This window comes from Heptranchias perlo, chromosome 7 (assembly GCF_035084215.1).
Source record: "Heptranchias perlo isolate sHepPer1 chromosome 7, sHepPer1.hap1, whole genome shotgun sequence".
NCBI lineage: Eukaryota > Metazoa > Chordata > Chondrichthyes > Hexanchiformes > Hexanchidae > Heptranchias > Heptranchias perlo.
The window spans coordinates 88446388-88473909 of record NC_090331.1 but is presented as its reverse complement, the minus strand read 5'-3'; the positions used below and the strand labels follow the sequence as shown (position 1 = coordinate 88473909).

Sequence of the window (27522 nt, the reverse complement as noted above, 5' to 3'; positions counted from 1 at the left end):
ATTGAAGTCAATGGGAATTAGGCGGAAAACTCTCCAATGGCTGGAGTCATAGCTAGCACAAAAGGAAGATGGAAGTGGTTGTTGGAGGCCAATCATCTCAGCCCCAGGACATTGCTGCAGGGGTTCCTCAGGGCAGTGTCCGAGGCCCAACCATCTTCAGCTGCTTCATCAATGACCTTCCCTCCATCATAAAGTCAGAAATGGGGATGTTTGCACCGTGTTCAGTACCATTCACAACCCCTCAGATAATGAAGCAGTCCGTGCCCGCATGCAGCAAAACCTGGACAACATCCAGGTTTGGGCTCATAAGTGGCAAGTGACATTTGCGCCAGACACGTGCCAGGCAATGACCACCTCCCCTTGATATTCAACAGCATTACCATCGCTGAATCCCCCACCATCATCATCATCATCCTGGGGGTCACCATTGACCAGGAACTTAACTGGACCAGCCACATAAATGCTGTGTCTACAAGAGCAAGTCAGAGGCTGGGTATTTTGCGGCAGGTGACTCACCTAAGCCTTTCCACCATCTACAAGGCACAAGTCAGGAGTGTGATGGAATTCTCTCCACTTGCCTGGACGAGTGCAGCTCCAACAACACTCAAGAAGCTCGACACCATTCAGGACAAAGCAGCCCGCTCGATTGGCACCCCACCCACCACCCTAAACATTCACTCCCTTCACCACCAGCGCACCATGGCTGCAGTGTGTACCATCCATAGGATGCACTGCAGCAACTTGCCAAGGCTTTTTCGACAGCACCTCCCAAACCCACAACCTCTACCATCTAGAAGGACAAGGGCAGCAGGCACATGAGAACAACACACCTGCACGTTCCCCTCCAAGTCATCCCGACTTGGAAATATATCGCTGTTCCTTCACCGTCGCTGGGTGCCTTCCTAACAGCACTGTGGGAGAACCTTCACCACACGGACTGCAGCGGTTCAAGGCGGCGGCTCACCACCACCTTCTCAAGGGCAATTAGGGATGGGCAATAAATGCTGGCCTTGCCAGCAACGCCCACATCCCATGAAGAAATTTAAAAAAACCAGGAGAAAAATCATAGGAGCATTAAAAAATGTTTTTTCATTTCCTTTCAAGACTTTTGTTTATTAGTTACAAAAACATTAGAGGCCGGGGTGGGAGAATGCTCTTGGACCAGTCAAGAATCATCCAATCGGGAAGCAAAGTGTTTGTTTTCCAATTGGCGTGGAAAGGTGATACACCTCAAGCAGGGACCTGTTGGGCAACTAATGGCATGAGTGTGGGGTGGGCAGGGCAGTTGGAGGCGGGAGGTTATGTAATAAAACCTCCTGGAATACCTCCAACCATCATTGGCAACCCTATAAACCAGACCATAACAATGGCAACTTGGGGACAGCTTTTGTGGTATAATATCCCCCGTCCACGTCTTTCTTCCCAGGGAAAAGCAAGAGATTTCTGACAGGAAGACTTCTGACTATTCCACTTCAATATTGGGGGATTTTAAATGAAACTAACACTATCGGGTGATAGATTTTTTTTTTTAAAAGGGTGCTTTTACAACACTCCTCACTCAGTTTGGATTGCAGGCATGTAGTATTCATGCATTTACATTGCTCCCACATCCCAGCAGTAGAATCATAGACCCACAACACAAGGCGGCTCAGCTCACATCAGTCGATATAGGCCTCAACTCAAAGGTCCTCAAGCAATCGTCTAACTTCAGCTACTGTATAAGACAGACAAACTTGCATTTATGTTGTGATATTCATGACCTCAGGATGTCCCAAAGCATTTCTCAACCAAAGTACTTTTGAAGTGTAGTCACTGTGGTAGTGTACGAAACGCGACAGCCAATTTGCACTTAGCAAGATCCCATAAACATAAATGACCAGAAAATCTGCTTTAGGTGTTGGTTGAGGGATAAATATTGGCCAGGACACCGGGGAGAACTCCCCTGCTCATTTTTGAATAGTGACGTGGGATCTTTTACATCCACCCAAGAGATATGATGTCTCATCCAAAGGACGGCAGCTCTGCCAGTGCACTGAAGTGTCAGCCTAGAATATGTGCTCAAGTCTCTAGAGTGGGACTTGAGCCCACGACCTTCTTTACAAAAACATTTGACAAACCCTTTGTTTATTTGCAACATGTCTCAATGATGTAAACTGCGCTAATAAGCATATTTCATAACCTGCGCTTGACAAAAAATGATCCAAGGCCATTCAAACTCTTCCTACCCAAAGTTTTGTCAAAACACTTTTCTTACCCCCTCCTCCCCAAGAAGACACTGTACCTCTAATTCATTGTCCTTGCATGAACAACACTCAGACCCTCCAACTCATTCTCCCCAGTGATATAATCCATGCCCATTCAAAAGAAAGTCAGATGCACATTAATAAGACCGAAGCCGATTCTAACCATTTTATATCCAAAATGTAATTTTAATAGGAATATTACTTTATTTCTCTTTAAAAAAGTGCAATTTTATTATGACACTGCTTTTACAATGAAGCACAATGTTCCTCGACCTTCAAAACGTACTTTTTTTTTGAGGGACAAACATACACAGCTAATCAAGATACTGCAGGCTACAACAGTGAACTGTCCACTTCAGCCTATGCTAGCATGGGCCAAGAAATGTCCCAGCACTCCTCGATCTCAGCAATGGGTAGAACGTATCCAAGTCATCGGTACCAATCGAAGGGAAGCACTTTCCTGTTGTGTAGGATGGGGAGGAATGAGATGGAAAGTTCACTTTGGTCAGCATGACTAAAGCAGCAAAGCTGTGCAGGGACTAGACTGTCAATTGTTGACACAAGAAAACAAAATAAAATGCATGACAAGCTTTGCTGGGCAACATCAAATACCAGCTTTGAAAATGTCTAAACCCGCAAGGCAAGTTAGCTGGACCTAGCTGTTAGGGTTAAAATGACGCAATCTGGAAACTGTGAATCTTTGCAAGTCAGTGCATGTGTATTTACAAAAGAGGAAGGAGCAGGCAAGAGCAGCACTGCAACGTCAGGCTTATAAAGGTGCTGGGCCAGTGATTGGCAAGACATGGAATTGTACCCACAGTTGCCCCTTGGGCTAGATTCCCAATCTCAACCTTCCTCTCAAGGGAATTTAGCAAGTAGAAACCAGGCATTTCCCCACAGGGGCAGAGAAAGAAAATTAAAATCAGAAGCCAGGTTATTCAAAGCTGAAAACCTCCCCACATCTGAATCAAAAGCACAGAATTACATAGAATTGACAGCACAGAAACTGGCCATTTGGCCCAACCTATGCCATTGTTTATGCTCCACAAGAGTTGCCTCCCATTCTATTTATTTTACCTCAACCTATCAACATATCCTTCTATTCCTTTCTCCCTCATGTGTTTATTTAGCTTCCCCTTAAATGCATCTATGTTATTCACCTCAACCACTACACATGGTAGTGAGTTCCACATTCTCACCACTATGAATAACGAAGTTCCTCCTAACTTCCTTATTGGATTTATTAATGACTATCTTATATTTATGGCCCCTAGTTTTGGACTTCACCACAAGTGAACACCTTCTCTATCCCTATCAGGTCACATCTCAGTCTTCTATTGATAAAGGCCCGGGAGCAAATCACCTGCCCACCCTCAAACTGGGATAGGGTACACGGTCCGAAGAAAATCAAACAAGGTGAAGAGAAGTAAACAATTGTGGCAAGTTTTGACTGTGGACAGCTGAAGGGCACCCAGACTTTGAACCAAAGGACACATTCTGATATGGGTTAGAAATCAAATTCATTTTACACTGGCCATTTGAGAAGGAGAAGGTAAGAGAGAGCAGTGGAATTAAGAAGCTTCCCTTTACTTGTCCTTTCTCTAGATATGGATGGAGATATGAGGAACTTGTTTTGTGGTGAGGAATGGTCTAACCGTGAAATACCAGAGTGAAATTAATCATTACTTATTTTCAACCCCTGCATCCAAAAAGTGAATTCTGAAATCATTCAGCTCATTTTGTGAAGTCTTCTGTTGCAATTCTTTCAGATACAGTCATAGAATTACATAAAATTTACAGCACAGAAACAGGTCATTCAGCCTAACTGGTCCATGCTGGTGCTTATGCTCCACTCGAGCCTCCTCCCACCCCTCTGCATCTAACCCGATCAGCATATCCCTCTACTCCTTTCTACCTCATGGCTCAGTCAAGGAAAATGTAGTTAAGACACTGGATGGGCTAAAAATTGATAAATAGGAGGCACTGGAAAGGTTAGCTGTACTTAAAGTAGATAAGTCGCCCCGTCCGGATGGGATGCATCCTAGTTTGCTGAGGGAAGTAAGGGTGGAAATTGCGGCCATAATCTTCCAAACATCATTAGATACGGGGGGCAGTGCCAGAGGACTGGAGAATTGCAAATGTTACACCCTTGTTCAAGAAAGGGTGTAAGGGTAAACCCAGCAACTATAGGCCAGTCAGTTTAACCTCGGTGGGATGGAAACTTTTAGAAACGATAATCCAGGACAGAATTAGCAGTCACTTGGACAAGTATGAATTCATTAAGGAAAGCCAGTAGGGATGTTAAAGGCAAATCGTGTTTAACTAACTTGATAGAGGTAACAGGGAGGGTCGATGAGGGCAATGCAATTGATGTGGTGTATATGGACTTCCAAAAGGCATTTGATAAAGTGCCGCATAACAGGCTTGTCATCAAAATTAAAGCCCATGGAATAAAAGGGGCAGTTGCAGCATGGATACAAAATTGGCTTAGTAACAGGAAACAGAGGATAGTGGTGAACGGTTGTTTTTCAGATTGGAGGGAGGTGTACAGTGGTGTTCCCCAGGGGTCAGTACTAGACCCACTGCTTTTCTTGATAGATATTAATGACTTGGACTTGGGCGTACGGGGCACAGTTTCAAAATTTGCAGATGACACGAAACTTGGAAATATAGTGAACAGTGAGGAGGATAGTGATAGACTTAAAGAGGATATAGACAGGCTGGTGCCATGGGCAGACACATGACGGATGAATTTAACCCAGAAAAATGCAAGGTGATATATTTCCGTAGAAAGAATGAGAGACAATATCAACTAGAGGGCACAATTCTAAAAAGGGTATAAGGAACAGAGAGATCTGGAGGTATATGTGCATAAATCGTTGAAGGTGATAGGGCAGGTTGAGAAAGTGGTTAAAAAAAGCATGAGATCTTGGGCTTTATAGAGGAAGAGAGTACAAAAACAAGGAAGTTATTATGAACCTTTATAAAACACTGGTTCAGCCACAACTGGAGTAGCGTGTCCAGTTCTGGGCACAGCACTTTAGGATGGATGTGAAGGCCTTAGAGAGGATGCAGAAGAGATTTACTAGAATGATTCCAGGGACGAGTGACTTTAGATACGTGGATAGACTGGGGAAGCTGGGGTTGTTCTCCTTGGAACAGAGACAGTTGAGAGGAGATTTGATAGAGGTATTTAAAACCATGAAGGATCGAGACAGAGTAGAGAGAAACTGTTCCCATTGGCAGAAGGGTCAAGAACCAGAGGACATAGATTTAAGGTGATTGGCAAAAGAACCAAAGGGGACATGAGGAAAACCTTTTTTTAAAAAAAAACACAGCGAGCAGTTAGGATCCGGAGTGCGCAGCCGGCGGTGGGGTGGGGTGGCGGCAGATTCAATTGTGGCGTTCAAAAGTACTTGAAGGGAAAGAAACTTGCAGGGCTACGGGAATAGGGCTGGGGGGTAGGACTAGCTGGAGTGCTCTTGCATAGAGCCGGCACAGACTCGATGGGCCGAATGGCCTTCATACATGCAGTAACCTTTATGAATCTATGCACTTATCTAGCTTCCCCTTAAATGCAGCATTTTTGGGTTTTGCTTAATTAGAGCGTGACAAAGTAACATTTGATTTTCAAGATGACAGTATGGCTTTGCCAGGTTAAATCTAAATTCAAAGTTTCATTCTTGGTTTTCCAATGTTGAGGCTGTCCTTTAGGTGTTGAGAGCATAAAATCATACAACTTTATTCCTTGGCTAGCAGGCTGGTTGCACCATAAGCCCGTTCTATGGTTCTCGGGTAAGTCTGTGAAGAGTCACTGTCACTCTTGGTTGTCGTCCTCTCATCCTGCTTTAGCTAACCTTGCACATATTGTATTTTCTCTGACTGTTAACAGAGCACTACTAACAAGAGATACACAAAACCTGTTTATGGGGGAAAGAGAGGGAAGGAAGGGTGGGGAATTTCCAAGCCTACAGGCTGCTCTCTATCACATTCAGGAAATTGGAAAATTGCAGGGATTTCCCTCATTTCCTGCAAAGAAATGGTGGTCGAATGTATGTATTTTTAGAGCTCTTCACTCTCCTTAATTCCCAGTTCACTGAGCCACTGTTCTCTTGCTTTCCCCTCCCCAGTTCATATAAGCAGGCTTCTCCCCTTTGCACCCCCATGCCCCCCGATTCACGTCAGCACACCTCTCTCCTTCCCCTCAGACCACCCCTCTCCCAAAGTTCATAAGAACATAAGAAATAGAAGTAGGCCATTCAGCCCTTCGAGCCTGCTCCACCATTCAATATGATCATGGCTGATCCTCTATCTCAATACCATATTCCCGCTCTCTCCCCATACCCCTTGTCTAGAAATCTATCTAGCTCCTTCTTAAATATATTCAGTGACTTGGCCTCCATAGCCTTCTGTGGTGGAGAATTCCACAGGTTCACCACCCTCTGAGTGAAGAAATTTCTCCTCATCTCAGTCCTAAATGTCCTACCCCGTATCCTGTGACTGTGACCCCTTGTTCTCGACCCCCCCCCAGCCAGGGGAAACATCCTCCCTGCATCCACCCTGTCGAGCCCTGTCAGAATTTTACATGTTTCAAATCAGCCTGCCAACTTGAAAATGACCCATTTATCCCGACTTTCTGTTTGTTAACCAATCCTCTATCCATGCTAATATGTTACCCCCAACCCCATCAGCCTTTACCTTGTGTAACAACCTTTTATATGGCACCTTATTGATTGCCTTTTGAAAATCCAAATATACTACATCCACTGGTTCCCCTTTATCGACCCTGCTAGTTACATCCTCAAAAAACTAAGATTTGTCAAACATGTTTTCACTTCCATAAAACCATGTTGACTCTGCCTAATCATATGATTTTTTTTAAGTGCCCGGTTACCACTTCCTTAATAATGAATTTCAGCATTTTCCGGATGAATAATGTCAAACTAACTGGTCTGTAGTTCCCTGTTTTCTCTCTCCCTCCTTCCTTGAATAGCGGGTTTACATTTGCTACCTTCCAAACCACAGGGTCCATTCTAGAATCTAGGGAATTTTGGAAGATCATAACCACTACATCCACCATCACTGCAGCCACCTCTTTTAGAACCCTCTAAAGAGGGTAGGCCATCAGGTCCAGGGGATTTATCGGCTTTTAGTCCCATTAGTTTCTGAAGTACTTTTTCTCTACTGAAAATAATTACTTCAAGTTCCTCACTCTCATTACCCCCTTGGTTCCCCACTATTTCTGGTATGCTTTTCGTGTCTTCTACTGTGACGCATCTGCCATTTCCTGATTCCCCATAATAATTTCTCCTGTCTCAGCATCTAAGGGACCAACATTTACTTTTGCTACTCTCTTTTTACATACTTGTAGGAGCTTTTACAATTTGTTTTTATATTTCTTGCTAGTTTACTTTCGTATTCTACTTTCTCCCTTTTTATCAATTTTTTGGTGTTCTATCCATAACTTCTTTAGTTAGCCACGGGAGGATCAATTTTCCCGTGGAGTTTTTATTTCTCAATGGAATGTATATTTGTTGAGAATATTGAAAAATTTCTTTAAATGTTTGCCATTGCTTTTCAACCATCATACCCTGAATTTAATTTCCCAATCTACCTTAGCCAACTCACCCCTCATACCTGTTTAGTTGGCTTCATTTACGTTTAAGACTCTAGTTTCAGACTTAAGTACGTCACTCTCAAACTCAATGTGAAATTCTATATGATGATGATCACTCTTCCCCAAGAGGATCCTTTACTATGAGTTTACTAATTAACCCTGTCTCATTACACAATACAAGATCTAAAATAGCCTGATCCCTGTTTGGTTCCATGACATATTGCTCTAGGAAACCATCTCGAATTCATTCCATGAACTCGTCCTCCAAACTACCTTTGCAATTTGATTTGCCCAGTCTATATGAAGATTAAAGTCCCCCATGATTACTGCATTACCTTTGTTACAAGCTCCTATTATTTCATGATTAATACTCTGTTCAACGGTATTGCTACTATTAGGGGACTTATAAACTACTCCCAGTGTTTTCTGACCCTTGTTATTTCTTATTTCCACCCATACTGATTCTATTCCCTGATCTTCCGAGCCAAGATCCTTTCTCACCACTGTCCTTATGTCACCCTTTATTGTTAGGGATACACCCCCTCCTTTTCCATTCTGCCTGTCCTTTCTAAACGTCATGTACACTGGAATATTTAGTTCCCAATCTTGGTCACTTTGCAACCATGTCTCTATCAGGCTATTAGATCAAACCCATTTATCTGTATTTGTGTAACTAATTCATCTGGCTTGTTACGAATGCTCCATGCATTCAGATAAAGAGCCTTTAATTTTGACTTTTAATAATTTTTTTCCTGCTTTGACCTTACTTGTTGATGCTCTATTATTGGTAAACTCTGTCCCTTCCTGCCACACTCCGCTTATATTTTTACCCAAATCACTACACTGATCTGCTCCCTTGACTTTTCTCATTAGATTTCTAAATTTCCCCTCACCTGACCCCTCCCCCCGCTTTTTAGTTTAAAGCCCTACCTACAGCCCTAGTTATTCGATTCGCCAGGATGCTGGTCCCAACGGAACAAGTTCCCTCTTTCCCCAGTACTGGTACTGGTGCCAGTGCCCCATGAATCATGCGTGCCCCTGCTCCCCAGAGTTCACACTGACATTATTCTTGCTTTCTGCCCCCATTTCCCACGAGCAGTTTTCTTCCTCTCTCTCTCGCAACTTTTCTCCCCCAGTTCATGTTAGCATTCTTCACCCTCCTTCCCCTCCCAGCTCCCACTGGCATTATACTCCCTTTCTTGCCCCCACCCCATCGGTCACACTAGCACTGTTTCCCCATCTGTTCTCCTGAAAAGCTTTAAGATCAGAAATTTCTGCCCTCAGCATTTAGCACACTTTGATCCCCTGGAGCAGGGATATCGGAAGGAGCTGGAAGTGGCAGTGAAGGGCAACTGGGAACAGGAAGAAAGACTTGCATTTACATAGCGCATTTCACGACCTCAGGACATCCCAAAGCGCTTTACAGCCAATGAACTACTTTTGAAGTGTGGTCACTGTTATAATGCAGCAGCCAATTTGCACACAGCAAGGTCACACAAACAGCAACATGATAATGAGCAGATAATCTGTTTTAGTGGTGTTGATTTGAGGGATAAATATTGGCCAGGACACCAGGGAGAACTCCCCTGCTCTTCTTCAAAATAGTGCCATGGTATCTTTTACGTCCACCTTGAAATGACATACGGGGCTTCGGTTTGAAGTCTCTTCGGAAAGACGGCACCTCGGACAGAGCAGCACTCCCTCAGTATTGCACTGAAATGTCAGCCTAGATTTTGTGCTCAAGGCTCCGGAGTGGGACTTAAACCCACGATCTTCTGACTCAGAGGTGAGAGTGCGACCACTGAGCCATGGCGGACAAAAAAGACCTTCACAAAGCAGCACAATTTTCACACATTGCACAATAAAAACACAGTTGCAAATTTCCAGTGGCCCTGCACCTAACTCACCGTTGGGAAAAGATGATAGAGTATGCCTACAGCAACAACTGTATGCTTGACACCAACATCATGACATTCGTTAATCTCAATCCCAGGCTGTGCCGAGTTGATCCTTGGTCAACACGGAATTAAGTGATCTCAATTGGTCTCAGAAACCTCGGGCTAGAGAGCAGGAAAAAAAGTTAATCATGTGTACTGCTCCTGATTGCTACTCAGTGACCCATGTTGAAAATTCATCTGTTGTGTCAGGATTGGGCTTGGCTTTGATGCCCCTTATTCGCCAACAGCCTACCAATGCTCACTGTCCAGGCTCATACATGAGGACTGACCACTTGATCTAGAGACCAGAGGGCTGGAATCTTAGCCGAGCAAGAGAGTCAATGCCTCAAGGGTCAATGCCTTGAGTAGAGAAAGGAGAGAAAAAGCCTTACGTATACCACTACAAGGTGGCCAAATTAGTTGTTTCAAATTAGTGCTCAAGTGAACTGAGGGGAAAGTGAATCCTTGGCAAAGGTGACGTTACTCCCATACATCACTTATATTACAACAATGACTACACTTAAAAAGTACTTATTGGCTGTAAAGTACTTTGGAACATAGGAACAGAAGGCAACTATTCAGCCCCTCAAACCTGTTCTATCATTCAATTTGATCATGGCTGATCTGTATTGTAACTCCATTGACTCAACTTGGTTCCATATCCCTTGATACCCATGCTGAACAAAAATCTATCAATCTCAGTTTAGAAATTTTCAATTGACCCCCCCAGCCTCAATTGCTTTTTGGGGGAAAGAGTTCCATATTTCCACTATCTTTTGTGTGAAGTAGTGCTTCCTGACACCATCCCTGAATGGCCTCGATCTAATTTTAAGGTTATGTCCCCTTGTTCTGGAATTCCACACCAATGGAAATAGTTTTTCTTTATCTACCCTATCAAATCCTTTAAATCATCTTAAACACCTCAATTAGTTCACCCCTTAAATCTTGTATATTCAAGGGAATATAAGACCAGTCTCTACAATCTGTCTTCATAATTTAACCCTTTTAGCCCCTGTATCATTCTGGTAGATCTGCACTGCACCCCCTCCAAAGCCAATATATCCTTCTTGAAGTCCAGTACTCTAAATGGGGTCTAACCAGAGCTTGTTTAACAAATATAACTTCCACCCCTTCGTATTCCAGCCCTCGAGATAAAGGCCAACATTCCATTAGGCTTTTAAGTTATTTTTTGTACCTGTTCACTAGCTTTTAGTGATTTCTGTGCTTGGACCCCTAAATCTCTCTGGTAAGAAGCTAAGAACTGTGGAGGAGCAAAGTAGATAACCTCAAATTTTTCCACATTGAACTCCATCTGCACAGTTTTGCCCACTCACTTAGTCTATCCCTTTGCAACTTTCTGCTCCCATCTACTGTAATTACTGTGCCACTTAACTTGGTGTCGTCAGCAAACTTGGATATATGGCTCTCTATTCCTTCATCTAAGTCATTTATAAATATAGTGAAAAGCTGAAGCACCAGATCCCTGGGGGACACCACTAGTCACATCCTGCCAATTGGAGTACATACCCATTATCCCTATTCTCTGCCTCCTACCTCCTAACCAATTGCCTACCCGTAATCAATAGGTTGCTTCCAATTCCATGTGCTCTCATTTTTGTTAGCACTATCTTATGTGGAACCTTATCGAATGCCTTCTGGAAGTCCATATAAATAACATCCATAGACACTCCCTTATCTATCACGTTAGTTACCTCCTCAAATAGTTCAAGTAGGTTCATTAGACATGACTTATCTTTTACAAATCATCTCTGGTCAGTTCATGTTTGTCCAAGTGCTCAGGCACTGTCCCCAATAACAGATTTGGGACGTACTGAGGTCATGAAAGCCACCATATAAATACCAGTCCTGCTTTATCGCCTATATCAAGAGCAGCATTGTGGAGTATTTCTTGGTACAAGTTTATTGGAGTCAACTTAATTATGGCTGTTAAAACTTCTCAAAATAATGGCTGCTTTCTTTAGTATTAAACTTCTACTTTGGGTCAATATCTATGTTGCTAAGTTTGTGTGTGAAATTAGTTATTCCAGCCACCCCAGTTCATTCGCTGCCAAACTAAGCAAAGGTTCGTGCAAGAAACATTGAAATTGGTGGGGCCACAATTATACCCACTCTTTACTTTCAACTCTGAACTGGAACAAAGAAAAATGTGAAAATTGGACATCATTCCCAATTAAACAACACTGTCAAAGTGGTGTTCAAAAGGCACAAAAACTGCCAGACATATTTTCCTGATAAGCGTTTTTTTTTAAATTGCAAAACAAAGCAATTCAGAGAATGATGGGCTGTCCAGCATCACTTTTTCAAGACACAGCCAAGGACACACTGATAGGTCAACTACAAAAGTTATAGACGTAAACCATCGACAGTCCAGTGATCAATATTCCTACAAATGGTCTTCGACCTGAAACATTAACTCTGTTTCTTTCTCCACAAATGCTGCCCGACTTGCTGAGCTTCTTCAGCATTTTCTGTTTTTATTTCAATATTTCTAATACCTGGTCATCTCTGCATCTTCCACTCACTAGGCTATCCGCCTAAAGAGAGGGGGCTCTTTGAAGCAGCAACTATACATACACAAGCCAGGGAACATAGACAGGCTGCTTCCAGTTGGGTTACAAGCAATTTTCAAGTGGCTATAATACCAGCTGATCTCCCATCAATTGAGTTGAAGACGCATTCCAGGCCTTGAGCACAAGGCAAGACTAACATTCCAATGCAATATTAAGCAAGTGTTGCATTACAAGAGGTGCCGTTCCTTGGATGACACATTAAACTGTGGTGCTGTCCACATGTTCTGCTGGTTCAGGTAAGAGGTAAAGGATGCCATGACACCGCTTGAAGAGCAAGTAGTTCTTCTGATGCCGTGGCAAACATTCTTCCCTCAACCAACACCACCAAAAGCAGATTAATGTGTCATTCATTTCAACAACAACTTGCATTTATATAGCACCTTTAGCATTGTAAAAGCATCCTAAAGGTGTTTCACAGGAGTATCAGACAAAATTTGACACCAAGCCACAGAGATATTTGGATAGGTGATCAAAGAGGTAGGTTTTAAGGAGCGTCTTAAAGAAGCAGAGACAGTAGCGAGGTAGAAAAGTTTAGGGAGAGAATTCCAGAGCTTAGGGCCTAGGCAGCTGAAGGCATGGCCGCCAATGGTGGATCAATGAAAATCGGGGATACGCAAGAGTTCTGTGGATAAAATAGCCATGCCTACATAACACTTCAAATCAATTTATTGCACGGGAAGCATTTTGGAAGATCAGCAGAGGTATGATAAGGCTCCATTTAAAGGTGCAAGTTCTTTCTTTCTCGCGAGTCTGCCTGTTGTTTACAAGTCACTCTCACTTCATTCTTGAGAAGACCTCCTGAAGAACTTCCAACAACTTGACAGCACTTCTGCCAGCCATCTATTCTACTATACTTAAAACCACACAGTGGGATGAGGTGGCCCCTATCGCGAAAACACCAGTGCAGACTTACTGGGCCAAGTGGCCTGTTTCTGTGCTGTAACAGTATTTATGATTCTACTGTTCACACATCCTGGCAAAGGCTTATATTACAACTTTGCATTCTGTGCACTGTGAAACTGCCAGTTACTTACCAGTTCAGAACACAAGTGTCAGCTGTGGTTCAGTGGGTAGCACTCTCGCCACAGAGTCGGAAGGTACTTGAACACAAAATCTAGGCTGACACTTGTGTAGTACTAAGGGAGTGCTACACTGTCGAAGTTGCTTTCTTTCAATTGAGAACATTAAACTGAGGCCCCATCTGCCCTCTCAGGTGGATATACAATTGAAGACGAAGAGGAGGAGGAGAGATCTCCCTGGTGGCCTGGCCAATATTTATCCTTCAACCAACATCACTAAAACAGATGATCTAGTCATTATCACATTGCTGCGTAAATTGGCTGCCACGTTTCCTACATTACAACAGTGACTACACTTCAAAAGTGCTTTAGGACATCCTGAGGTCGTGAAAGGCAATACTATAAGTGCGAGGCTTTCTTTATATGTTTATATACACCACGCAGGGATACACAAACAGAAAACGTGCATTTGCCCACAGGACATTGGCGGGAAGGGGGGGGGGGGGGGGGGGGCAAAAAAAGGAGAAATAAATCAGAGCAAGATTCATTGTCCACTTCCTCTCATGTACTGCCTAGAGGTTCCACCATCTAGAATACACAAAACACGCACTTTTTCTGACCTTCCCTCTTGCTGCCGATTGCACACTTCTCTCACAATCCCACCTCAGGTACGAAAAAATACTGGGACCCTCCATTACAATATTATATTGCAATTCCAATAAGGCAGAGATTTAGTAGAACATCAACATTATAAACAAATGACCTACTGACAGCTAAATAACTATCTGGAGGATTGAAAATAGCATTCATACGCTTCAAAAACCCTACCCAATCCCCAGTAGGACATTTTACAACAGGCCTTAAAAAGGAAGATAAGAGGCATCATTGGGGCTCCAATGCAGGGTGCAATGGAGAGCAAGTATCAGATTAAACCACACCTCGCAACACATTACACAACATAACATTTCAGTCATTTGGCATCATTGGTAACACAAGATGTACTTTTGAATTTTGTATCCCCACTTTTCCCTTCACCCTGAAAAAAGCACATACTTTCCCTGCCTTTTTTAGGTTCCCCTTCCCCTCTCAATTAGGGTTGCCAACTCTGGTTGGACATATACCTGGAGGTTTCATCACGTCCTCCCGCCAACCGCCTCGTGCGGCCAAACAGCTATTTTTCTTCCCCAACTTCAATATTTTTATAACTAATAAATGAAAGTGCTCAAAGAAAATGAAAATAACTTTTTTTAATGCCCCTATGATTTTTCTCCTGGGTTGCTCACAGCAGTGTCCTGGAGAATAATCTTTAATTCCTGGAGACTCCAGGACAATCCTGGAAGGTTGACAACGCTACTCTCGACCCAAGCAACAGATCACTACTGACCAAGAGACTGGGTGTAAATGAGCTTCCACCAATGGCTCAAGTGAGTAAAACATCCAGCTCGACACTTACACAAATTTGAACAGCAGTCAGAAAGATTTGAGTCTCTCAAGCCTTGTTGTGATCGCATATGATGTTGCAAACTTGTTCCAACTTCAAGCAAACAAGGGAAACAAGCGAGCATTTTATGGCAACTTACTCAACTGTTACTTCGACTTTTGTTGATGTTATACTTGTTAAGCTGTTTACAAACCTCAGAATGAAAGTAGGGGGAAACTCACCAATGCTGTTATTAACACGGCAGCTCACCGATTATTAACTGTTACAATTGTCATCTGTAGTTAAGAGGTTACAAAATAATTTTCCCATGTACTAATTGCATGGTTCTCACAGTGCTTTAATACAGCCTTTCAAAATAATCTCCAGGACACTGCTGTGAGCAATCCAGGAGAATGAATGCGCACAAACATGTGTCATCTCTCAGCTGAGGATACTCCTTGGGGATTCTCAGAGCTCCCAGTTCTTAAATGGTCTTATCAAAATGCTCCACATTATTTTCTTAAAACTAAACAGTCCGAAAAAAAAAAATCACAATTGTTGGTGCTATTTTGCTATGTAACATTCAATTTTATCACCCATTTCGTACCTTCAATGCCCACACCCCCTTTGCATAAATTAACAGAACACCGTTAGGACCTTAAAAGCAGCACAATGATCATCCTTAAAAAAAAGCTGGTGGGAAAGAAAGTTTATATAGAGCCTTTCACGACCTCAATGTCCTAAATCACATTACATCCAATGAAGTACTTTAAGACTAGTCACTGTTGTAATGGAAGAAATATAGCAGCCAATTTGCACACAGCAAGGTCCCACAAATAGCAATGAGATAATGACCAGATAATCTGTTTTAGTGACGTTGTTGGGGAATAAACATTGGCCAGGAAACCAGGCCACTCCTTCATTGGAGTGTCAGCCTGAATTTTGCGCTGGAGTGAGACTTGAACCCATGACATTCTGAGTCAAAGGCAAGAATGCTACCAACTGAGCCACAGCTGAACAGGCTTGTGGTTCTGCAAAATTTTAATTAGGGCTTTTCTGCACCTGAAACAGTCCCCTGGTACCTGGAAGCACCAAGTGACGCACATGTGCACTCTGGGGTCAGGATACCTCTACGGGGTTTCTGTGGAAACCAGTAACAAGGGGAATTTCTACATACTTATTCAACAGCAAGTTGCCAGCTCTCAGATCTCTTCCAAAGCTGCTGTGGAGCTGGTCGCTAAAAGAAACGGCAAACTCAAGAGGCCAACCTCAATCAGCTATCCTTGTAGGGAGGTATCTGCACTCCCTTCACCCATTGAAAGAACACAAGAATAGGGGTCAGAGAGGAGAAAACCAGTCACAAGTGCGTGTCACCATGAAATAGCACATTCTGGATCATCAATTTGCATAATCATTGCGTAACACCCGCTTAAAAACAGTGTATTGAGATCACCCCTTCTATTAGGGTGGGAGAATGTAAAGAAATGGGGAACTTGCTATTACAAAGTGGCTTTTTACATATTTCCCTTCACCCCGCCCCATGATTACACAGGTTCCTATTCGCAAGAGGAGAAAAAAAAAATCAAAGCGAAAAATTGAAAATTAAAGTAAAAAAAGCCACAAATGTCAGACAAGTAAAATATTAGTTCAAATTATTTTATAACCTAGAATTTGTGCCAACAAGGTCAGTGTTATTTTATTCCTCCATCCTTTTATTAAAAAAAATTCTTCGATCTTTTTTCCCCCCTCCCTCTTTTTCTTTCAGGTCCACTTACACTACACACCATTCAGCGAGGAAGCAGACAACAAGGCCTATTCTCAAACCTTGGATCATTTCTAAAAGCAAGGTCACATTCCCTGTAACTAGCCTGACTAACTGGCTAAAGATGAAAAACGAGCTAAAATTCAGCTCCTTCAGTTCCTCACAACATTTTAACATTTAAAAGGACTGGTCAGCCTTTGAAGCCTGGTTGATCACTTTCCTTACCCCAAAACGTTTTTCTTTCCAGTAAGCAACGATTTATTTTGTATTAAAAAAAGTTAATGCTGTAAATTGTACTTTATAAAAAAAGTGTAATTAAATACAGTATTATGACATTGCAGAAATATATATCTCTGCTACTATACACAATACTCTGATTAGAATTCACAATTGTGTCTATCACACAAACTCCACGCCAGTGACCGATGCCATTTCATGCAATCACAAATCTACAGGTGGTCAGCTGTCAATGGCTGCACTTCTCTTATTCACGCAGAACGGAAGTTTAAAAAGAGAAACTCTATCCACGTATTCATAATCATATCGCTTTAACGTCAAGAAAAAAACTGGTATGAAAAATTCCTTTCGTTGCAAACCCTTAGTATTCCTCCGATGTGCATTAGTCAGATGGCAATGCGCTGATATTGGAATATACTAATCAGAAATTTTTTTAAATCATCCATATCAAGAAGCAGGTTTAATAATCAAGTCAAAAATATGGGGTGAGTAGAGCCAACTTCACTGAATGAAATTAAACCACCACAAAGGAGAGCTGACAGATATCCAAACAAGTGTGTGTCATCCACAGAAACAAGAGTGTAATTTACAGCACAGGAGGGGGAGTGGAGGACAAGATCCCACACATCACACAAGAATGGCAGGGTACAAATTGGTACTATGCTGAAATATAAGTGACAAGAGGAGAGTCAAAAATGTATACATAAGCAATACAGTTTAGAATTAGGAAGCCCTAGACTCTTAAATCAAGGCCAAATCCTGAGCACTGAAATTGGATTATCGGACTATATTCTGTAGACCTGTTGCATTAAACTTTAAGATAATTACTTCCACCAATTAAATACTATTTATTCATTTTTTAGAACCAGGTTTACACACACATTTTTCAATTTTTAAAACACCTCCAAAGCAAAATTAAACATATTCTCTCAATGTAGGACTTCACCAAGGAATCCTTTAAACACAGGCATTTCAGAAAGCAAGACCCTGGAGTTATAGATATTTGTAGAAATGCAAAGGTAGTTCATATTTAATGAATAGAGTTATAGGTTACCGCCATCCCCACATGGCAGTTTGAGAATCTGGAAATAAAAAGCTGGTATCAGTAAAAGTGACCATGAAACTGTCAGATTGTCCTAAAATCCCAACTGGCTCATTAATGTCTCTTTAGGGAAAGAAACCTGCTGTCCTCACCCAGTTTGGCCTTTATGACTCCAATACTATGAGGTTGACTCTTAATTGCCCTCTGAAGTGGCCTAGCAAACCACTCAGTTTGGTAACCAGGGATGGGCAATAAATGCTGGCCTTGCCAGCAACACCCACATCTCAAGAATGAATATGTTGCTAGTACCATGAGATTCTATTACTGGATTAATGCTGCCAATTGGAGGTTGGAGCTGACCTAGGTTCTACCAAACACCAGCCTCCAACCACTAGCACCACAGTTATAGAATGTACAGCACAGAAACAGGCCATTCAACCCAACACATCTATGCCAGTGCTCATGCTCCACTTGAGCCTCCTCCTATTTTATCTAACCTTATCAGCATATCCTTTTATTCCTTTCTCCCTCATGTATTTATCTAGCTTGCCCTTAAAAGACATTTATACTATTCACCTCAACCACTCCCTGTGGTCACAAGTTCCACATTCTAACCACTCTCTGGTAAAGGTGTTTCTCCTGAATTCCTTATTGGATTTATTATAGTGATTAATTAAATAAATAAATACAAGTTACATTTATTTAAGCTTATGTGGAAAGAAAGTCACTTCAAATTACATATTCCCAGTATAAGGCAATCTGGCCTTGAAACTAATATGATATGACCAAACTACTGCTAAATTTATCTCTCAACTTTAGATTGTCAATTCCAAACAACCTGTAAACTCTATACATTAAATATGAACTATCTTTGCCATTTTCCTCCCTAAATCTCTCAGTCTCTCTCACTTCTCCTTTAATTTGCTCCTTAAAACCTACCTTTGACCAAGCTTTTGGTCACCTGTCCTAATATCTCCTTATGTGGCTTGGTGTCACATTTTGTTTGATAACACTCCTCTGAAGCGCCTTAGGACATTTTACTATGTTAAAGGCGCTGTATAAATGCAAGTTGTTGTTATATCTTTAAATCAAGAGCCTTACTTTCTAAAACGCCCATGTTTAAAGGATTCTTTGGTAAAGTCCTACATTTATTAACAGACCAAGTGGGCACACCAGAATAATGTAGGAGGCAAGAAGATATTCTTTTAGGGAGACCCAATCTATGTTTACATCTGCTCAGCCTCATTAAAGGCTTGTTCAATACCCTCCCAAATTTCCCTCAAAAACAGAATATATTTTTTGCTCAGTTAGAAGAGATCATGGTGTGAGAATATTTTCCTACATTACTTCCGACACTATTTTCCTACATTACAACAGTGACGACACTTCAAAAATGTAATTCACTGGCTGTGAAGTGCTTTGGGACATCCTGAAGTCATGAAAAGCACTATAGAAATGCAAGTCTTTCTTTATATAAAAGTGTACATTGTCAAGAACTCCCATCAGCCAAACACAGGGCATATTCTGTTGTATTGACAATAAAATGTTATACAACTTTTTAAACAACCATCATTCATCTAAACACTGTATTTAACTGGTCGACTTTTTAAGAATTTTTTACCCTTTCAAATGCTTTAACAGCAGCAACTTTGAATCATTACTTTTACGATAACCATCTCTGTGTAAAATAAGGCAGTATCTCAACTCCATCATACAAATCATGGCACTGTCAGGCATTCAGGAAAAGTCTATGAATACACTTCATATGTGAAAGCAAGTACATTTATAAAACTGTATTTACAAATCTGATAAGCAAGTTCCTGACCAAGTCCTACAAAGTGCATCTGTTCCTATCGCCGGTGACAATGCAGTCATTCCCATTACATTCCTGGCCTATTCGTGAACAAGTTTATTTTTGTCATCCTGACTTACAACATACAAGAGGGTTCCAGGGCGATTCCAAAAAGGGTTGGTGACTTTCCAAAAGGGAAGCATTTTCTTTTATTTTCATTGCAAACATGCAGTTGAATTTCAGTCACTATAAAAATGATGGTTGTTTACTCCCCTTGTCAATTTTCCCTGATTTTTATTCGTAATTGGCCTTGGGTTTTTATCTGGGTTTTTTTGCCTTTCCCAGGAGATAACATGGCGACTGGTGAGTAGGGGTGTCCAATCACAATGCTTCAGGAATCACGATTCTGTGGGGCTAGCTCGATGGACCAGATGGTCTTTTTCTGTCCATCATTTGCATGTTTGTAAAACATTATTTGAATGAAAAACTTGCATCTCTTGACCAACAAGTTGTTCTGACCAGCAATCCCCAATAACAAAACCTGTGGTCATATCATCTTCAGTTCTCCAGTGAGGTACATGTCCCACCCTCTCCTCAAAGAAATGTAACTTGTTTTGAAAACAAAACAGACTGATATAATAAGCAACTCTGTACCTCAACTAACTGTTTTAGAGAATAAAATTGACTATTTACATAGAATCAACATTTACTAGACACAAGAATCTAAGGGGCTGATAGTTAGGATTCAAGAGATGGGAGGGGGGGGGGTTCCTGCATGACCCCATGGGTGAATTATCTGTTCAATGCGTTCCATCGTAGCCAGGTTCTCTAGTCATTTCAGGCACAGCTAGTGATTACAACATGGAAACAGGCCATTCGGCCAACCAGTCCATGTTGCTGTTTATCTTCCATGTGAGCAGTAGTCTTAATCCCATGTGACCACTCAATTCCCATATCTCGTTCTCCCCCTTTCCTTCAACCACATATATAACCTATTCTTAAATGTTGGCAGTTTCAAATAGACGTTGGCAATGTATGCCTCAGAGTGCATAACTAATTATTAGACAAATGGGTTAGCCTGTTTTGTACCAACCAAATACAGTGTTGCAATTTGAGTTGGCTATCTCCCACAACTTGAACAGACTCTGGAAAGCTCAAACTATAAAACCCTGGGGGAAAACGGTGTTCTCTCCAGACCATCTGGTCCTAACGGAATCCAATCTCATGAAGCTTTAGGTACAAAAGGGTATCATATCATCAATCTGTTTAATTTATATACACAAGATGCAGAAACGGCTGAGGAAAAATATTCTTCGTTAAACATTCTTTCCTGTCCACTTTGCACAATTATCATTGGGCTAACATTATAACACCAGTCAAAAGTTCCAGTCGCATGAGACAGAACTATACGGAAGTATCAACAGCAATCGTATAACCTGCTCAACATTCACATCATGTATTGTGCGACGTGAGGCTCTGCTCCCCAAGTCTGAGAGTTACAATGTAGTAACACAATCAAAGTAATCATTTATTCTCCACAATGACACTTTTTGAAAAAAAAGTTAGCATGGTTTCAATGCATGATAACAACTTGCATATATACAGCACCTTTGACGTGGAAAAACACCCCAAGGTACTTCACAAAAACATAATCAGACAAAAATTAATCGTCACTGGGTCAAAATCCTAGAATTCCCTACCTAACAGTACTGTGGGAGTATCTTCACCACACGGACTGCAGCAGTTCAAGGCGGCAGCTCACCACCTCCTTCTCAAGGGCAACGAATGCCGGCCTTGCCAGCGACGCCCACATCCCAAGAATGAATAAACAACAAAAATTGATACCATTCAGCTCAGTGAGTTTATCCAGTGAGCAGCTATTTGCATGTGCTGCAATGCAAGCAAGGCGATACCCGGCTGAACACATTTTAATATTTAAACAGCTCAGTTTCTCAATCACCAGAGTCACAGTTAATTATCAAATAACTGGACTAGGCCTGTCTAGAACTGCAAAGTCAGGTTATTTAGGCATCCAGCTGACCATGCTCAATATGCAGGCAGCTATGCTTTGCAATCCACCAGAACTGCAGTTCAGCCTGGTCCTGCACTGACACTCATTAAGACCCAAGCCTAGCTTTGTGCACCTGTCAAACCAGCGTCTTCATTTGCACTAGAATCAAAAGTACAAATGGGCCGACCCACCGTTTCGATGGAAAAACTAAAGCAGACACACGAATAAAATGCTGCCATGTGCAGCTCACTGGTGCAAAACCTCTGCAAACAGCTTCCAAGTCAGGGGACAAAATAAGGAGGCACAATTTGGTATGGATTTCCCAAGCAAGTACAAATGCAGCTTTGTTTTCAAAGCCAGCACGAATACAAATCAACCACTGATAATTAGCAAATTATCAGACGACACCAGCAAGACCAGGTAATTGATACTAAGAACAATACAACAACTGCTTGCATTTATATAGCACCTTTAATGTAGTAAAACATCCCAAGGCGCTTCACAGAAGCATTACCAGACAAAATATGACACCAAGCCACAAAGATATATTAGGACAGGTGACCAAAAGCTTGGTCAAAGAGGTAGGTTTTAAGGTGCGTCTAAAAGGTGGAGAAGTTTAGGAATGGAATTAGAGAGCTTAGGACCAAGGCACTGAAGGCATGGCCACCAATGGATGGACAATCGATATCAGGGATGCACAAGAGGTCAGAATTGAAGGAACGCAGAGATCTTGGAAGTTTGTAGGGCTAGAGGAGGTTACAGATATGGAGGGATTTGAACACAAGGATAAGATGTGAGGTAAAAGCTATCCCCACAAGCTCAGTTGAGTTCACCCAGTGAGTAGCTGAGTCACACAGACCAGAAGGTCCCATGAGCACTTGCAGCTGCGATCGCTGGAGAGCAAATCGGAAGAAGAAACCCTGACTGATTTTTTTTTCCCTCACCAACCTCAGGGCATCAAGGCTAATTGCAGCACCCCCACCTGTCACTCTTGTGCAGAGACTGGGCCCCAGTTTCAATTTCTTGTCAGGCAGCAGAGCAACATTCTCTGTGAAGACTCGCACATGAACAACAGTCTTTGTGCAAGATAACGAGAGCAACCAGCAACTGTGCAACCATCCCCCAGCACGGGCCAATCATCAGTTTCATGGAAGGAGGGTTGGAGAGAAAACCGAAGAAAAAAATGTCCTGGCACGATCTGCTAATTAGATCAAGAACCCCTCCAGTCAATGGCCACAGCTCCTAGCCTGAACAGGATACATTTCCGCTGCCAACAATAAAGTATCTATTTGGTAGTATTCAATATCGAAGTAGATTACAAGCCAATTGCACTTATTTCAGGAGCACAATTTCTCAAGTGTTTAAAACAATGAGATTGACAAATATCATCTTCTGCAGGATAACACAATTTTTGGGAAAAAATTCTTCAAAGCCAGCTTTGAAAAGATTGTGATGGACTCTCAACCCTGCGCTATGTTGGAGCAATGTCAATGCTACTCAAAATCATTTTCCTGTTTTCACTGCCATTACTCATTTTTTCACCTAAAAAAGCACTATCCCTTCTGGTCATTATCACATTGCTGCCTGTGGGACCTTGCCCAAATTGGCTGCCACGTTTCCTACATTACAACAGTCACTACAGTTCAAAAGTACTTCATTGGCTGTAAAGGGCTTTGGGGAGACCTGAGGTCATGAAAGGCCCTATATACATGCAAGTCTTTCTTTCTTCGAACTTCTGATTTGCAACACCTACATTTATACTAATGATATCCTGCTGACCTGTACCGACCTTTGCAACCCACCTTAAACCTGCTGGCAACAGCCAACCCCATTCACTTTCACATGGATAGAGAATTTACCTGCTTGCAGCCAAGACCCAAATTTCCACTCGAGCAACAGGCTTGGGAGGAAGGCAAGGAAACAAACAACAAGGGCTTCCACTCCTGACCGCAATCAATGACCATCCACTGGTTTAGGGTGATTGATTGCCAAATTCAATTACTACTACTACTACTACTAATAATAATAATACTACTACAAGGGATTTTACTTGTGCTTTGGGGATCATATTCCTCAATTCATCCATGAAACTAGTACTCAACAACTTGCATTTATATAGTGTCTTTAACACAGTAAAAAGTCCCAAGGTGCTTCACAGGAGCGTTATCAAACAAAATTTGACACCGAGTCACAAAAGGAGTTTTAGGACAGATGACCAAAAGCTTAGTCAAAGAGATAGGTTTTAAGGAGCATCTTAAAGGAGATGGGGTTTAGGGAAGGAATTCCAGAGGTTCGGCCTAGGCAGCTGAAGGCACGGCCGCTAATGGTGGAGCGATGAAAATCGTGGATGTGCAAGAGACCAGAATGGAGAAGCGCAGAGATCTCGGAGAATTGTAGGGCTGGAGGAGGTTACAGAGATCAGGTGGGGCGAGGCCATGGAAGGATTTGAAAACAAGGATGAGAATTTTAAAAATCGAGGCATTGCCATGTATTCTATATTATGGAAAGTGGTTGCTGTTCCCAAAATCGGGGACATTGGTTTAAGGTGACCGAGTAAATCAAGTTCCATTTTATCACATGGGATTCCAGGATTTTTCCCAATGATTCTGCAATTTAGTCAGTTTTTCCCAACGCAGATTCAAAGTCCCTGCTGCAATTTTTTTTTAAATTGCGATTACAGCCATGCATGTGTAATGTTGCAAAAAATATATATAATGACAACATATTGTAATTGAGTAAGTACTTGAGTTGAAGAAAAAATTTTTTTGTTTGAAACTTGTAAAAGCTAAACAATCATCGACTACAAAATCCAGACATTTGAAAAAGGTGTTGAAAAAGACTGAGCTTACCTAAAAAAAAATAAACAACTTCATGCTAGAGTAAGAAAGAACTTGCATTTATATAGCGCCATTCAAGACCTCAGGACGTCCCAAAGTGCTTTACGGCCAATGAAGTACTTTCTGAACTGTAGTCACTGTTGTAATGTAACCAATTCGCAGCAGCCAATTTGCACACAGCAAGGAGATCATGACCAGATCATTTGTTTTTTTTTTAAATTGATGTTAGTTGAGTGATAAATATTGGCCAGGACACCCAGCAGAACTCCCCTGCTCTTCTTCGAAATAATGCTATGGGTTCTTTTGCATCCACCCGAGAGGGCAGACGCGGTCTTGGTTTAATGTCTCACCTGAAAGACGGCACTGAAGTGTCAGCCTAGATTTTGTGCTCAAGTCTCGAGTGGGATTTGGAACCCACAACCTTCTGACTCAGAGGCAAGAGTGCTACCAACTGAGCCAGAGTGGGTTCACCTTTTGCGAAGTCCAAAACCAAGTCAGGAGAAGGACTGCCTGATGACACTTACTTAGGCGACATTAGCAGGGGCCTACCAGTAACCATCAAACAAGATGGGATTCACCATATTTTCCTCTGATGATTAAATTAATTTTAGACCTTAATCATTATAAGATGCAAAAGTAATTGTGAGGAGAAATCTATTTCTAAAAAGGGTTTTGGGTGTCCAGTTAATATTTTAGAAGGTTCCAGACAGTGCAAATCAAAACCTAAAAGTCTATTCTAAAAATGGAGAGGAAGCTTAATATGTATTAAAAAACTGAAAACACAACTTTCCAAACATAAATATTTACATTGTAAACATGTTAAAGTACCATATTTTAAAAAATAAAGTGACATTGTGAGACTGACACCAAAAAACAGGCCTATCAATGTTAGGAATGCCTGGCTGTTTTGTTTTGGGGGGGGGGGGTTAAAAATGACATTTGTTTGACTATCACTTTTGGAAATAAATGTTAAAAGAGTTTACAGTCTCTAGATGAAGTAGGTGAAACAAATAACATTGATGCATTTTTGAGGAAGCTCGTTAAGTACATGAGGGAGAAAGGGATAGAAGGATATGCTGATAGGATGAAATGAAGATAGGTGGGAGGAGGCCCCTGTAGGGCATAAATACCAGCACAGACCAGTTGGGCCGAATGGCCTGTTTCTGTGCTGTGTTATATATAACAACTCTTGGTGACTGTTAATCTCCCTGTCCACAGTTGATATACTTATCACTTTCAGGGCCGCCATGTTGGATAGCAACCTGTCAACAGGTAGATAAACATTTACTTTCCCTTCTTTATCTCAGCTGTGTGTGTGTGTGTGTCCATCGGTCCCCATGTTCTTACCTTGGCGGTGTTCTTGCAGTACCTCTGCACGGCTTGCTGGATGAGCTGTTGGACGCTAAGGGTCCCATCACCACAAGGTACCACGATCCCGGTGCGGCCGAACTGCACCGTCACCTTCATGATGCCGGTGGTAATGATGATGGTGGTGGTGGTGGTGGTGATTGCTGGTGATGACCACAGGTGAGTGCCCGCGCGCCGCCGCCGCAGCACACCTGGGCGCGAGGAACCGCTTACAAAGGCTGGCTGGGGGTGCAGAGAGCAGGCAATTCCTCTCTCGAATAGCAATTAAATCCTCCTAATAAGTCACCATCCCCAGTCAGAGGGAGACAGGTGGAAGCAGCTCAGCTAAAACAATTTTTCAAAAATAAAAACAACCATCATAAGTGGAAATGATGGTTTAAATAGATTCATTAAAATATTTGATAATTGAGTTTTTCTCTCTCATTTGCTTCCAGAACGTCTGTGAATGAGATAAATCCACTTCCTTAAAAAAAAAATTCCAATTAAAGCCGAACTGAAATGTCCTTAGTTTTTTTTTTGTTGTTTAATTATTATTACTGCGGGTTTTTTTTTTCACCTCTACATTACAGGTGCTTTAAGCAGGCAGACCATTCACTCACTCACTCTTTCTCTCTCTCTCCCTCCCTACGTACGGCCGGAAGGAGCAGACTTCTTTCCTCAGGTGAAGCAAGGCGGGAGAAGGAGCAAAGGTCTTGACAGGAAAATGGGAAAACTTTCTCCGGCTGGCTTTAAATACAAAGCAAGATTCAACGCAGTTCGGTGTCCCCCCCCTGCCTCTCTCTCTCTTTTGCAGAAGGCTGTACGTTGTTTTCTGACGCTGTAAACCTTCCTTCCTTGTTTTTTTTTTGCCCCCTGCTAGTGACTCCTTTTCCTTTTTTTTCCTTCCTCTCAAGAGTTTCCGAACCCCCTCTTTTTAAAGGGCACCGCTGCTTCGGATCTGCTGTTAATGGATCTTCTTTGCCTTGAGAAAACCCGGCTGAAAGTTGTTCTTTTTTCCAAAACTCTTCTCCCCCCCCCCCCAAAATACTTTAATCAAACTTTCCCCCCCCCCCTCGTAGCGGCGGCGGCGGCGGCGGCGGCAGCAGACACACACCAGGCCTCGATCTCTCTTTCTCTCTCTGCTCTCAGCCAGAGGTTAACCCTCGCTTCGCCGGAACTCTCCCAACTGGAATCCTGCTACACAAACCATAATCGCTGCGCAAACTCTTGCCCCCGCAGTCTGCAAAATCGAAGGGTTGGAGCTAAAGTTACAAAAAGTGCTGAAGGACAAAATAAAACGCAGAGAGAGGAGTTATAATTGTGCGAATATATTTTTTTTTCATGGGAACATATATTTGTAGCTTTGTGGTACTTCAGTTAAGAGAAGCGAGGATAATCAATATCTACCAGTGAGTTAGATTATTGGCAAAAGAACCAGAGGGGAGATAAGGAGAATTTTTACGCAGTGAGTTATGATCTGGAATGCACTGCCTGAAAGGGTGGTGGAAGCAGATTCAATAGTAACTTTCAAAAGAGAATTGGATAAATACTTGAAGGTGGGGGAATTGCAGAGCCATGGGGAAAGATCAGGGTGCAGTGGGACTAATTGGATAGCTCATTCAATGAGCTGGCAGAGGCAGAGTGGGCTGAATGGCGGCCTCCTGTGC

At 42.1% G+C, this 27522-nt stretch overlaps 1 protein-coding gene across 1 annotated transcript in view; it reads right to left on the bottom strand.

Moving 5' to 3' along the window:
- Window positions 1-26861, bottom strand: part of LOC137323945 (partitioning defective 3 homolog B-like) — a 750054-nt gene extending 723193 nt beyond the window's left edge. Inside the window, exon 1 of the mRNA XM_067988088.1 lies at window positions 25856-26861. Within this exon, the coding sequence (XP_067844189.1) occupies window positions 25856-25975 (120 nt within the window). The 5' untranslated portion in view covers window positions 25976-26861. The remainder of the gene's footprint in view (window positions 1-25855) is intronic.
- Between the last annotated feature and the right edge of the window lie 661 nt (window positions 26862-27522).